The 14,057-nt window shown below is 40.6% G+C and overlaps 1 protein-coding gene across 6 annotated transcripts in view; it reads left to right on the forward strand.

Moving 5' to 3' along the window:
- Setd2 (SET domain containing 2, histone lysine methyltransferase) overlaps positions 1-14,057 on the forward strand; it is a 104,562-nt gene that overhangs the window by 67,605 nt on the left and 22,900 nt on the right. For 5 of the 6 annotated variants that reach the window (XM_036192186.1, XM_036192188.1, XM_036192190.1 and 2 more), the window contains 2 exons: positions 1-574; positions 9,218-9,352. The exon at positions 1-574 is cut by the window's left edge and continues 96 nt beyond it. In XM_036192186.1, coding sequence (XP_036048079.1) covers positions 1-574; positions 9,218-9,352 — 709 coding nt within the window. The remainder of the gene's footprint in view (positions 575-9,217; positions 9,353-14,057) is intronic. The other variant, XM_036192189.1, reaches the window with a different exon arrangement.

Consider the following 14,057-nt stretch of genomic DNA (forward strand, 5'->3'; position numbering starts at 1 on the left):
ACAGAGGGAGGCTCAGAAGCAACAGCAACAGATGCAAAACTTGGGGATGACATCACCACTACCCTTTGACTCTCTGGGCTATAATGCCTCTCATCACCCCTTTGCTGGCTATCCACCAGGTTATCCTATGCAAGCTTACGTGGATCCCAGCAACCCTAATGCTGGAAAGGTGCTTCTGCCCACACCCAGTATGGACCATGTGTGTTCTCCTGCTCCTTATGACCATGCTCAGCCCTTGGTAGGACATTCTACAGAATCTCTTGCTGCCCCTTCATCAGTGCCAGTGGTGCCACACGTGGCAGCCTCTGTGGAAGTTTCCAGTTCACAGTATGTGGCTCAGAATGAAAGTGTGGTACACCAAGACTCCAATGTTCCTGTAATACCAGTACAAACTTCAGGCCCAGTCCAAGGACAGAATTACAGTGTTTGGGATTCAAACCAACAATCTGTCAGTGTACAACAACAGTACTCTCCTGCACAGTCTCAAGCAACCATATATTATCAAGGACAGACATGTTCAACTGTCTATGGTGTGACATCTCCTTATTCACAGACAACTCCGCCAATTGTGCAGGTAACTAATATTGGAACCTCTCCTTTATATTTTAAAGTCTGTTATTGCCATGCTAATTAAATCTGATATAAGAGCAAGCCTGCTGTTGATGACCTGATCTCACTTGAGATGCTAATTAATCTGATAGGAAGGAAGAAGTGCTGCCATTGATTATTTTGTTTGTTTCTTGGTACTTGCTAGGGATGAAACCTTAGGCCTTATGCATAAAACTCATCAAGCATTCTCCCACTGAATTATACCCTAGACCTTGGATCTGTTGCATCTATATTGATTATCTACTATGTAAAATGTTAGGGGTGGGGTGGAAACTAATACTTTTTTTGCAGGGGTATCAAGATAGGGTCTCTTCATGTAGCTCTGGCTGTCCTGGATCTCACTCTGTAGCCCAGGCTGGCCTCAAACTCAAAGAGAGATCTGTCTGCCTCTGCCTCTCGAGTGCTGGGATTAAAGGTGTATGCCACCATTGTCCAGTAGACGACTAATGTCTTAAGAGACTAATGTCTTAAGATTATGTCACAGTTTCCATGAGTAAGGAATTTAGAAGCAGCTCAGCTTGGGTGGTCTGGATCAGGGTCCATGAATTTAAGAATCAAGCTATTTTCTAGGACTGTAGTCGTTGAAGGGTAGATTAGGAATGGAGGATTCACTTTGCAGCTCATTTACAGCCGGGGCTTCCCAGTAGGACTGCCCATGGCTCCTGTCGCTTTACTATATTCTGTTCACCACACAGGGAAGACTACTACCTAAGAGTGTGCATGCCAGGAGGTGGTGGTCACTAGAGAGTCCTCATCATGGATGTTGACCACTACAGTCAATAATGAAAACTACTTGTGTTTACATAATTGTGTTACTACTCCTTTTTGTGTTTTTGTTTTCTTCTGTATTTTGCAATGCTAGTCACTGAGTCTAGCTCCTCACACAATTCAACTATATTTATATGCTTTGAGTGTCTCTAAGAAATGTGTATCAGGGAATCAATAAAAATACTCCGTCATTTCTGGTTGAGGGAATAGCTTAGTGGTACAGTGTTTGTTTAATGTAGCTGGAGTTTTCTCCAGTCCTGCCTGGCCCACAGTCAGGACAAATCTCTCACCCATCAGTCCCGCAGCTGCTCAGATTCAACCAAGTAAACACACAGAAACTTATATTACTTAAACTTGTTGTGGGATGTTCTGTATGTTAAATGTGTTTCTCTGATTGGTTAATTAATAAAACACTGATTGGCCAGTAGCCAGGCAGGAAGTATAGGAGGGAAAAGCAGAGAAGAGAATTTTGGGAAGTGGAGGGCTGAGGAGAGAGACACTGCCAGCCACCGCCATGACAAGCGAGATGTAAGGTACTGGTAAGCCACGAGCCATGTGGCAAAGTATAGATTAATAGAAATGGGTTAATTTAAGATAAAAGAAGTAGATAGCGAGAAGCCTGAATCATTAGGCCAAACAGTTTCAATAATATAAGTGTCTATGTGTTTATTTTACAAGTAGGCTGTTAGACTGCCAGGGCTTGGCAGGACTCAGAGAGAAAACTCTAGTTACATAAACTATTTGGCCTAATGGCTCAAGCTTCTTACTAACTAGTTCTTACATCTTAAATTAACCCATTTCTATAAATCTATACCTTGCAACATGGCTTATGGCTTACCAGTATCTTACATGTTGCTACTCATGGCGGCTGCTGGCAGCATCTCCCGACTCAGCCTTTTTGTTCCCACAGTTCTCTTCTCTGTTTGTCCCACCTATACTTCCTGCCTGGCTACTGGCCAATCAGCATTTTATTTATCCACAACAGCTTAACATGAATATAGCTATAGTTTGGACACCTTCTTGTATAGAAAAAGAGAGTTCTATCCCATTTTGATTGCTGAAGTGTGTATCCTTAGTCTAGTGTTAAAAGTCTAAGTAACAGCAGTGAAAGATTCACCATTCCTCAGGGCAGGGAAGATGGCTCAGTGGTTAAGAATGCTTGGTCTTCTTCTATAGGACTTGAGGTTAGCTCCCAGCACCCATGTCAGGCAGCTCACAACTACCTGTAACTCCAGCTCCACCTTCTGGCTTTATGGCATACACACATTTACACCCATGAAGTTACATATGATAAATAATAAATAATAAAAATAAAGACTCTCAGTAGAAGCTGGACACGGTGGCTCACTCATGTTTGTATTATAATATTAGCGTTAGAAGCTGAGGCAGGAGACTCTCATGTTTAAAACTAGCGTAGGCTACCTAAACCTTGTCTTAAGCAACCCTGTAAGATTCCACAGCATAAATCTAATTGGTTTCATGGTAGTTCTTATAGAGTTGTTTTCCTCCCAGTCTCCCAGTGAGCAAGACTTCTTTTGGGTTTAATTATTAGTCTTAGGACTTGGAGCCGGGCAGTGATGGCACATGCTTTTAATCCCAGCACTTGAGAGGCAGAGGCAAGCAGATCTCTGTGAGTTTCAGGACAGCCTTGTCTACAATGCAAGTTCCAGGACAGCCAGACTTGGGAACTACAGTTTTTACTTATTTTCTAGTCTTTTGTTCTGCCCCATCCAAGTAGTCCTTACTTAGTGACTCCCTAGTTTACTTCATACGTCCTTGAGTGGTAGGTGAGTAGATGCTCTTCCCCTCTCTGTGAAATTAGTTGATTAGAGGTCATTCAGGGGTTTGGGTATGAGGAACCTGTAGCATGTTTGTTAGTGGATATTTGTTTTGTTTTTTTCGAGACAGGGTTTCTCTGTGTAGCTTTGCGCCTTTCCTGGAACTCACTTGGTAGCCCAGGCTGCCCTCGAACTCACAGAGATCCGCCTGCCTCTGCCTCCCGAGTGCTTGGGATTACAGGAGTGTGCCACCACCACCCAGCCATTAGTGGATATTTTTAATCCCAACTGTCATTGCTGTATTTTGGGGGAAGATGCATGTATTCATGAGTCTTTGTTTCCTCATCTATAAAATGGCAGAATGCCTTAAAATAGTTGAAATTTTTTTGCCTAAGATGGTAGATAGTGATAATGATGAATTTCTAAAAGTTTAGGTCTGTGATGTTCAAACCCTGTTATCTTCCATAACAACACACAGGGTACTAAGAGTTTTTGTGATACTCTTGATGATAAAATAATCCATGACATGCAAAAATGTAAATTTGCACATTTATTGTTTGTATTTAGTATGGCATTTGGAAAAATTTGTTATCATAAACTGATTTTCACTGTAGTTTCACATTAAACAACAGCTCAATTTTTTTTTTTTTCCTTTTGGTTTTTTAGAGACAGGGTTTCTCTGTGTAGCTCTGTCCTGGAACTCACTCTGTAGACCAGGCTGGCCTCAAACTCACAGAGATCCTCCTGGCTCTGTCTCCCGAGTGCTGGGATTAAAAGGTATGCACTACCACAAGTGTGCCTGGCAAATAAAGAGGTTTAACAGTGAATCATTTTTTTGTGTCTCACAAATATGTATGCCTTTTGCATTATTTCATTTAAACTGAAAACTAGTTAATGGCTTAAAGTTTGAAGTACTTTCTGCTAAAAGCCTATTAAGGGGTGTGTGTGTGTGTGTGTGTGTCTGTCTGTCTGTCTGTCTGTCTGTCTACATCATTCCCTCCCTTCCCTTTCTTCCCTTCCTTGTATCTCCCCATTCAAATTCCAGCCCCTTTTTCTTTTTTTTTTTCTTTGAGCTGAGGATAGAACCCAGGGCCTTATGTTTGCTAGGCAAGCACTCTACCACTGAGCTAAATCCCCAACCCCCTTTTTTCTTTAGGAATTGCGTTCCTGAATATATAACAACCTGCTCATCTGTATGGTATTTGTATGTTTTCAGGGCTGACCATTTGGTATTGGTAACCAATTGGTGTGCTGAGGCCGTAGCTTCCTAAGTAGCCCAGGTTTGTCGCCTTCTGCCCAGACCTACCAAGTACTTCCACCACAGTCAACTTTTTTTTAACAAATACCTATCATTGATGTTGATTTTTATATCTGCAAATGATTATTAGCTGGCTTAGGGAAAGAAAATATTGAACATGGGGTGGGGAAAGTTCATTTTTTTCTTTAACTGTATCTTCTAATGAATATTATTTATGACTTGGGGTGATTATTTAGCTCAGGTGCTGCTATAGTCATCTTTTTTTTAACCATTTACTTTGGGATATTGTTCTATGAGTTATTCCTGGTGGCAAATTCTCATTCTTTAAACATTGCTTTTGCATTTAAGAAACAGGTCACCTTATTTTATAAATTAAGATGCTGCTACTTGAAATCAGGTTGTTTGCTGCTAATATTTGGAACCAGTCTGCAAGCTAAAGAAACACAGCTCTGCTCTGTCGTAGTCAATGCATTAAAGTTTCTGTGTGGAGCTGGAAGGCTGGCTTAGTGGTTAAGAGCACTAGCTGCTCTCCCAGAGGACCAGTGTCAAACTGCTCACAGGTGCTTGTGACTCTAGTTCTAAGGTATCTGACACTTCCTTCTGGCCTCTGAGGGTCCCTGCACATACATGGCATTGATTCATACAGACGCATACACATAAATAAAAATAATTAAAGAAAATAAATCTTTAAAATTTCTGATTAGTAATCTGGGCGGTGGTGGTGCGTGCTTTTAATTCCCAGCACTTGGGAGGCAGAGGCAGGCAGATTTCTGTGAGTTTAAGGCCAGCCTGGTCTACAAAGTGAGTTCCAGGACAACCAGGACTGTTATATACAGAGAAACTCTGTCTTGAAAACAGGAAATTCTGCATAGTGAGCCTTAGTTAACTATCTTGTCAAGACAAATTTTTATGAACATGCTGTCACTGAGGGTCAAAGAATTTAGCCTTCACAATACTAGGGGTTTCCTCCCTATTGAAGGCTTGCATGCTTGGCCTCTTATTTTCTCTAGAAATAAATAACATGTTTTACCCTGGTACTATTTTTTGTTTGTTTTCTCTAAATTTTGTATTTGAGCTTGGTGTGATGGTGCGTGATTGTAATCTCAGAATGGGAGAAGGCTGAGAAGGGTAATGAGTTCAAGGCCAGCCTGAACCACATTGTGAGATCCTGCTTTCAGAGAGTTGGGGGTAGGATAACTGTTTTGCTCTAGCTTTTAAAGTGTTTTGTAGATTCAATATTAAATGCTTGTAACACAGATAATGTAGGATGAATATGAAATCTATCCTGTAGGAAATAAGATGACAGACTCTGTGAAGATTTATTTCTTAGTCTGAGTAATGTAGAAACTCTCTACCATGGTTTGATAGAGTAATGTTGTCTGACATCTGAATGGATCACTTTAGTTGCTATGAAAAAGGAAATAAAGACAAAGTTAACATAATTTGCTAATAAATTAGATTGGGAAGGAAAGCCAGATTTTTTGTTGTTGTTTTACTTTTTGTTTTTTTTTTTTCGAGTCAGGGTTTCTCTGTAGCTTTGGAGGCTGTCCTGGAACTTGCTTTGTAGACCAGGCTGGCCTCAAACTCACAGAGATCTACCTGCCTCTGCCTCCCGAGTGCTGGGATTACAGGCGTGTGCCACCACTGCCGGGCTGGGTTTTTTTTTGTTTTTTAACAGTTCTCTGAAGTATCTAATGTTAAGCTTTATGGGCTACAAAATTCCATTTAATCAGTTTACTTCCTCCAGTCATTCCAAAACATTAAACTGAAGTCAGAATTACAAGCATATAGAAATGGACCTGTACTCTATCTATGCCTCTCCTTTTAAACATTATCATCTTTTGCTGCTAATAACTTCTTTTTTTATTAACTTCTGATTATTCTGGATATATATTAAGTTAAAAAATTTTTGATGGCATATTTCCTGTTTTACTTTGATTTGGGATCAGAGCCCATCCTGACTTCATTTACCCCCTTGTGACATCAGGAAGTATTTAGGGGTAGTTTCATCAGGGGTTATATTCCAATATCATGTTCTGTTCCAGGAAGGTTTGGTTTCACATTTACAAAGAGTAATAATAGTACATGTGGGAAAATAACCCAAGGACCATTGCCAGTGAAAAACTGAGCATCATCTCAACAGGAACACTTATCCTTTGTTAGACTATCTAAGTTTTCTTCTTTGGTTTTAAGTAGAGGATTTAAGCTATAAATTTGGATACTTAAGACAGTTAGGATAACTTTGAAATTAACTAAGATTACAGTATCTCTTAGAAGTTGGATGAAATCTGATGCATATTATCCTTTTTAATGTTAATTTTTTTTAAAGTTTACTATATTTTGTGTATAAACATATATGATAGGACAATCGAATTTTAAGAAAAATAGCCAGGCAGTGGAGATGTACGCCTTTAATCCCAGCACTTGGGAGGCAGAACCAAGGCAGATCTCTGTGAGTTCAAGGCCATCCTGGTCTACAAAATGAGTTCCAGGACAGGCTCCAAAACTACACAGAGAAACCCTGTCTCAAAAAAACCAAACAAAACCAACCAACCAACCAAACAAACAAACAAAGTATTTGTAGACCAGAGAGATAGCTCAGTGGGCAAAGTTCTTGCTTCACAAGCATGATGGCGTGAGTTTGACCCTTAATACCCTTGTAAAGATGGAAGTGGAGACTAACTTTATGAAGTTGTCCTCTGACCTCCATGGGATGTCATATGCCATGGGATGCACACTAATATAGACTAATACACACTAAATAGCTGAGTGTTGGGACTAAATGTGTCTGTCACCACACCTGGCAGGAAGGCATATTTGAAATATAAAGTTGTTTTTTGAGATAAGGTTTTTCTGTGTAGCTTTGCGCCTTTCCTGGATCTCACTCTGTAGACCAGGCTGGCCTCGAACTCACAGAGATCTGCCTGCCTCTGCCTCCCGAGTGCTGGGATTAAAGGCGTGCGCCACCACCGCCCGGCGAAATACAAAGTTTTAAAGGCCAGGCTGGTTTAACTGGTGAAGACTTATTACTACCAGGTTTGACAACCTGAGCTCTATCCTTGGAACCTACCTTGTAGAAAAAAAAGCCAACTTTTTCATACTGCCTGGCTTTTTCTGGTACCATTTATATGTCTTTTATTTTGTATTTATATTGAAGCTGTTTTCCTACTTGATAGTATCTCAGTCCCTGGGCTCAAAACTCTTTCCTCGAGTGAAGTATCTAGATCTAGTCAGCTCTGTAAACAGTCATCACCTGACGTTTTTAAAGCTTTTTGACACTTTCTCTTTCGTAAAATTTTCAATAGTTGAGTAAATGTGAGTAGATTTAAGTCTTAGATATAATCCTAATTTCTTATGAGACTCTAGATGTAAATAAATACCCTGCATCTGATACAGTTAGGATTGAGAGGTGGGAGGGCTTTTTGGATTCATTCCCTGTGGATTAAAATTTTTAGATTCATTATATTCCTCTATCTTCGCTATAAATAAAAAGAAGTTGGGGGAACTTCCCAAAAAAAGCAAAATGGACAGAGATATGTGTGTGACTAAATCCCAGGGGCAGCACTCATCACTCCAGTTTCCCTGAAAGTTAACCAATTAAACAGTTTCTATGAATAAAAAAGAAAGTTTTGTGTGCTTGTTTACTTCTGTGCTAAATACATACATTGATGTGAGATTGAAGTAAATGAATTATTCGGTCATACACATCTTTAATCTCAGAACTTGGGAGGCAGAGGCAGGAGGATCTCTGAATTCAAGACCAGTCAGAGCTATATAGTGAGACTCTGTCTCAAGAAAAAACAAACAAAAATCTTCTATGTTTGAAACAAAATTATTGTATACTTTTGAGTCCAAATATAAATACAAAAAGTATCTTTTTAAAAAGTGTGTGTGCTGGCCTTTAATCCCAGCACTCGGGAGGAGGCAGAGCCAGGCGAATCTCTGAGTTCAAGGCCACCCTGGTCTACAAAGCAAGATCCAGGACAGGCACCAAAACAACACAGAGAAACCCTGTCTCGACCCCCCACTCAAAAAAAAAAAGAATGATATCTAAATATTGGATGGAATGAGGAAGTAAGATTCTTTTCGGCTTTTCTGAGATTAAGGGTTGTACACAGAGCCATAGTCTCCTAACTCACAGTACTGTTTTACATGCCAGTCTCTTGACTAGAATGAAGAAAATGAAGTGATTTTAGTATTTTCCTTAATAGACTCACTGACCTGTGACTGTGACATCATTCCTGGTGGACTTCCCTATTAGTCAGGCTAATACAGTAAAACTATTTATTTCCAGATAGGGTGATCCTAAGAAATTTCACAGTAGTTTTCACAAGGCTGCTTCCTTCTCATCTTTCAAAATATCATGCGACTTTGATACAGTCTATTTTCATTTTTAGGAGTTCAGTCTCCTGATACATAGTTGAGTAGGAAGGAGTAGATAATCCATTTCCATGTGGTTTTGGTTTAGACCATTCATTTAAAACCTATCACCCACTGGCTGGGCAGCGGGGGTGCATGCCTTTAGTCCCAGCACGCTGGAGGCAGAGCCAGGAGGATCTACAGAGTGAGATCCATCCAGGACAGGCACCAAAAGAACACAGAGAAACCCTATCTCGGAAAAACTAACTAAATAACTAACTAAATAAATAAATAAATAAATAAAGTAAAAGTGTGTGTGTGTGTGTGTGTGTGTGTGTGTGTGTGTGTGTGTGTATGTATTGTGTCATATTGGAAGTCAGTTACTGCCTCACATAGTAAAATCTAGAGAAATATAAATTACGACTTTGTTCATTTTGTCTTTTAGAGTTATGCCCAGCCAAGTCTTCAGTATATCCAGGGACAGCAGATTTTCACAGCTCACCCACAAGGAGTGGTGGTACAGCCAACCTCAGCCGTGACTACAATAGTTGCACCAGGGCAGCCTCAGTCCTTACAGCCAGTAAGAAATGTTCCACTTGTTAACCCTCTCATTGGGTGTATATCTTGTCTTTACAATTTTTTTTTAAATCTTTGTAATTTATGTAGCCACCACTTTTTACCTGGATACCATCAAGGTCACACATTTTGTGAAATTGCGGCCGCATTTATTAGCTAGGATCCTTTTTGTTACTTTGATTAATCTTATATTTCTATGTATTATCAACTTTTGAAGTAATAATTTTCTAGACATAGGCAAGGAATGATGGTATAAACCTGTAATTACAGTACTCTGGAGGCAGGAAAATCGTGAGTTCAAGGCTGGCCTGGACTACACAGTGAATTGAAGGGCAGACTGGGTGTCACAGTCAAGACCTTGTCTTAAAAGAACTAATTTGTGGGCCAGTAAGATAATTAAATTAGTAAAGTCTTTGCTGTGCAAGCCTGACAGCCCAAGTTCGATTCCCCAGAACTTCTGTAAAGGTGAAAGGGAAGAACTGATTCACAAAGTGGTTTTGTCTCTCCCTATCATGTGGTGGCATGCATGTGCCTATACTCACACACATCTCACACACACAATAATATTTCAATTTTTTTTTCCTGGAATAGCTATTAGTATTTGCTAAGTACTAGAATATGACATATAATGAACTAGGTTAGGGATGTAGAATTATGTAACATACTTCACTTTGTATGTGGTATGATATGTATAATATTGAGAGATGTTTTTGATTCCTGAAATGTATAGAGAAAGATATGATAAAATCTTGAGGGAATATTATTAGTTTTCAATAAAATGGGATTGTGATTGGAATGGGAAAGACTAAATAGGAATAGTGTGATCTTATTGTATTAGAACACTTGACAGTTCCAAAGAGACTCCTGTAGCAATCTGGCAGTTGATGGTGGCTTTAAAGAGACAGGAAAAGTAGTGGAGATAGAATTAAAATGTTTTATGTGCGGGTTGGGGATTTAGCTCAGTGATAGAGCGCTTGCCTAGCAAGCACAAGGCCCTGGGTTTGGTCCTGAGCTCTGGAAAAAATAAACTTTAAAAAAAAAAAAATGTTTTATGTGAAACAATTTGAAAATAAATTAAATGAGCCTATAAGGAGGTATTTGAAGGTTTGCTATAAAAGTTAGCTCTGCTAGGCATTGTGACTATGATAAGATTCTTTTCCTACTATAAACTGACATTCTAAGTAAGTGAAGTGATAGTCACCATTTTTCTTAGTCACCATTCTGTTTCTGTGAAAAGACACTATAACAGGCAACTCTTATAAAGGAAAACTTAATTGGAAGCTTGCTTACACTTCCCCCAACAAGGCCACACCTCCTAATCCTTTCAGGCAGTGCCACTCCTTAGTGACTAGGCATTCAAATCTAGGAGCCTGTGGGGTCACTCTTATTCAAACCACCACCTTCCACTCCCTGACCCCCCAGGCTATAGCCATATCATAATGCAAAAATACATTCAGTCCAACTTCAAAGTCCCCGGAGTCTGTCAGTCTCAACACTGTTTAATGGTACAAAGTTCAAAGTGTCTGAGACTCAAGGCAATGTCTTAACTGTAATCCCCTGTAAAATCAAAGGAAAAAAGCAGGTCACATACTTTGAATATACAATGGCACAGGATAGCGTTATGCCCAGAATGTGGGGACTGAATCCAAATGCAAAAGCAAAGAGCCTTTATTCAAGTTCAAGCTTGGGTTCCCAGTCTGTCCAATGCAGCAGTGAGAGCAAAGAGCTCAGAGTTTGGTTGGGGTAGGGTTTTGATCATAGCAGAGGTTGGGTTTACGGGATTTCCAGGGTTCAGGACCCTAATTGATTGACATTTGTCTAGGGGTATCTTGGCAAAAGGGGATAGGTGGGCTGAGGGACATCTGGCAGTCGATCTTACCTATAACAGTTGGAACGTTAGGTATTTTTCTCCTTGATGAGAATGTTAGGTATTTACCCCTTGGATGCTGATTGGCCTGTTCTGGGGTGGTGCCAGTTTATGGCTTTTCCTGGAACTGGGTGTTGCCTTAGAATAAACCAAAATTTAGGCCTACTCTCTAGCTGGTTTCTATGGAGCCTGTCAGGGTAAGCCAAGCTGCCCTGAACTCCATAATAGGCATTACAATTTCAAAAGGGAGGAAAGGGAGCATAGTGAGGAATTACTGGACCATATATAGCAAGACTGAAAACCGGCCAGGCAAAATCTAAATTCTGCGTCTCCATGCTGTTATGATGCTGCACGTGGGGGACCCTGGCTGGCTAGGTTATCCCATGCGTGAAGGAGAACATGCCAGGGAAAACATGCCAGGCAGATGTAGTGGTGGGCTGAGGTATGTCATTCACAACCCAGGGGCTGCATCTGCATGGAAATGAATTTATTATACTAGAGAGATGTAGAGAAAGATGGAGAAAGAGGGAAAGACGGAAGAGAAAAGAGAGGAAGGGGGATGGAGGGTACACACCTTGTGGGAATGGAGAGAAAGAGAGTGGAAGAGAGAGAAGGGAAGGGTTTTTCCCTAAAATCACGCTTGTACATCAGGACACAGGGCAGCCCTAAGGGGCAGGTCAGAATATTAACACATGCCTCTTGTCTGAACACTCTTAAGATGTCCACCTCCTTTCGGCTTTTTTGATTGCAACACACTTCTCTCTGGGCTGGTTCCACACCTGGTCTGCAGCTTTCCTCAGCAGATATCCCACGACTCTGGCATCTCTTAACATCTTTGGGTCGCCAATACAACCCAGGGTTCACCTTCACACCTTCCATTCAGTAGCCTCTGTAGGCCTCTGCAGAGGCAGATTCCACAACCCTTTTCTGGTGTCCTTGACACTCTAAAGCCAGAACCTCCCAAGTTCTGCTACTTATGGGGCTGGAACTTGTTCCCTTTATTCAATTACATTTGTATCAGCTTTCTTTTGATGGTTTCCTTCACTGCTTAAGCTTTTCTTTAATTCCTTTCCACAAGTTGGAAGCTTAGCTGGGTAGGGTCTTGCCCTAAGGCCACCACTCCATTTATTCCATTTATCACCAGGCTTTTCTTTAAACTTCACTATCTCCTTGTGCACTGACTTAGCTCCATGACACTTCCTGTTGCTTCTTTTCTCCTCAAACTGTGCATTTTGTATGTCTTTTTCCAGCTTGCTGCTTTTTATTATAGATCTTCATATGAGAGATTACTAATAACCACACAACACAATCAATACACAACACAATCAAGCACTACTGAGAGCAATGCTAGGCTCCTGCTAGTGTGGCCCATCAAGCCCTGCTTATAGCATTCAACTACTTTCCTAATCCAAAGTTCTAAAGTCCACATTCCACAAACAAGCAGCATGGTCAGCCCTGTCACAGCAATACCCCACTCCTGATACCAACTTCTGTCTTAGTCACTGCTTTATTGCTGTGAAGAGAAACCATGACCAAGACAGCTCTTATAAAAGAAAGCATTTAATTGGGGGCTTGCTTATAGTTTCAGAGGTTTAGCCTATTGTCATTGTTATTTTTATACAGTGCTGTTATTCATTAAGCGGCAATTCATTAAGCAGTGCCGTTTACCATGGGAGCAAAGCCACAAGGTTCAACAAAACCCACTATAAGAGTTTGTTAAGGAAAGATGTGCTTAGGCCTATGGAAATGATTGTACAGAGAGAGGAAGAAGAGGAAGGGGAAGGAGTCTGTGACCTGCTTTTTATGACCCCCGCCACGTGCACATATGGTCTTATGTAGCTATGCCAGGCATGTGCATAGATTATGTGATCATACTGAGTGCAAATTAGGTGGCCATGCAGCACATGAGTTACATAGGATGTAAGGCCCCAGGATGAGTAAGCCTCTTGCTTGGCTACTGGAAAGCACATGTGTGGTCATGCAGTTGGGGGAGTGGCCAGGGGCCAGGAATTCCTGCAACCAGGGAACATTGTGGTTTGCATGGTACTGGAATAATAGCTGAGAGCTGAGAGGTAAATACTGGGTTTGGCATGGGCTTTTGAAACCTCAAAGCCTACCCCCAGAAGGCCACACCTTATAATCCTTTCAAACAGTGCCACTCTCTGCTGCCTAAGCATTCCAATGTGTGCTGGTGAGGCCGTCCTTACTCAAACCTCCACACTTTAAATCACAGTCAGAGTAGTCCGAGTGTAGTGCTGTTAAAGAGACATTGATCAGCAAGGACTGGTATACAGAGAACACCTTGTCTTGAAAAACAAAAACAAACAGAAATACACTGATAAGATTAATGAAGTTGCTTATAGCTTGTACCTATAATCTAGCACTTGGGAGATTGAGACAGGAGAGATGGCATGAGTTTTAGGCCAGTCTGAGAGGTACATAGTGAGTTCTAAGTCAATCCTTGTTTCAAAAAGAAAAAAAAAAAAAAATTAAAGAAGACATTTAAGGATTTGATTTGAGGAAGGACAGAACTGATTCTAGATAGGGGAAGGATAGTAGTCACTAATATTTGGAGTAATCTTAAGGGACACAGAAGTTTTGAGAAAAAAAGATAATTTTACTTGACTACATAGACATTTGGGAATTAAGGAAATGAGTCTTAAGCTGGGCCAAACCTTCAGCTACACTAAATTGGGTATGGTTATACTAAAGGATGTATGGACTAGGAATGTTGATTGTTAAAAGTGAAAGCATTTCATCTGAGTCTGGGGTCTCTTACTATTGCAGAGATAAAGCTGAAAGTTATTCTTCATTATTTTACATAGACTAGACATGGAAAGAT

Source organism: Onychomys torridus, chromosome 7 (genome assembly GCF_903995425.1).
Source record: "Onychomys torridus chromosome 7, mOncTor1.1, whole genome shotgun sequence".
In the NCBI taxonomy this organism is placed as follows: Eukaryota; Metazoa; Chordata; class Mammalia; order Rodentia; family Cricetidae; genus Onychomys; species Onychomys torridus.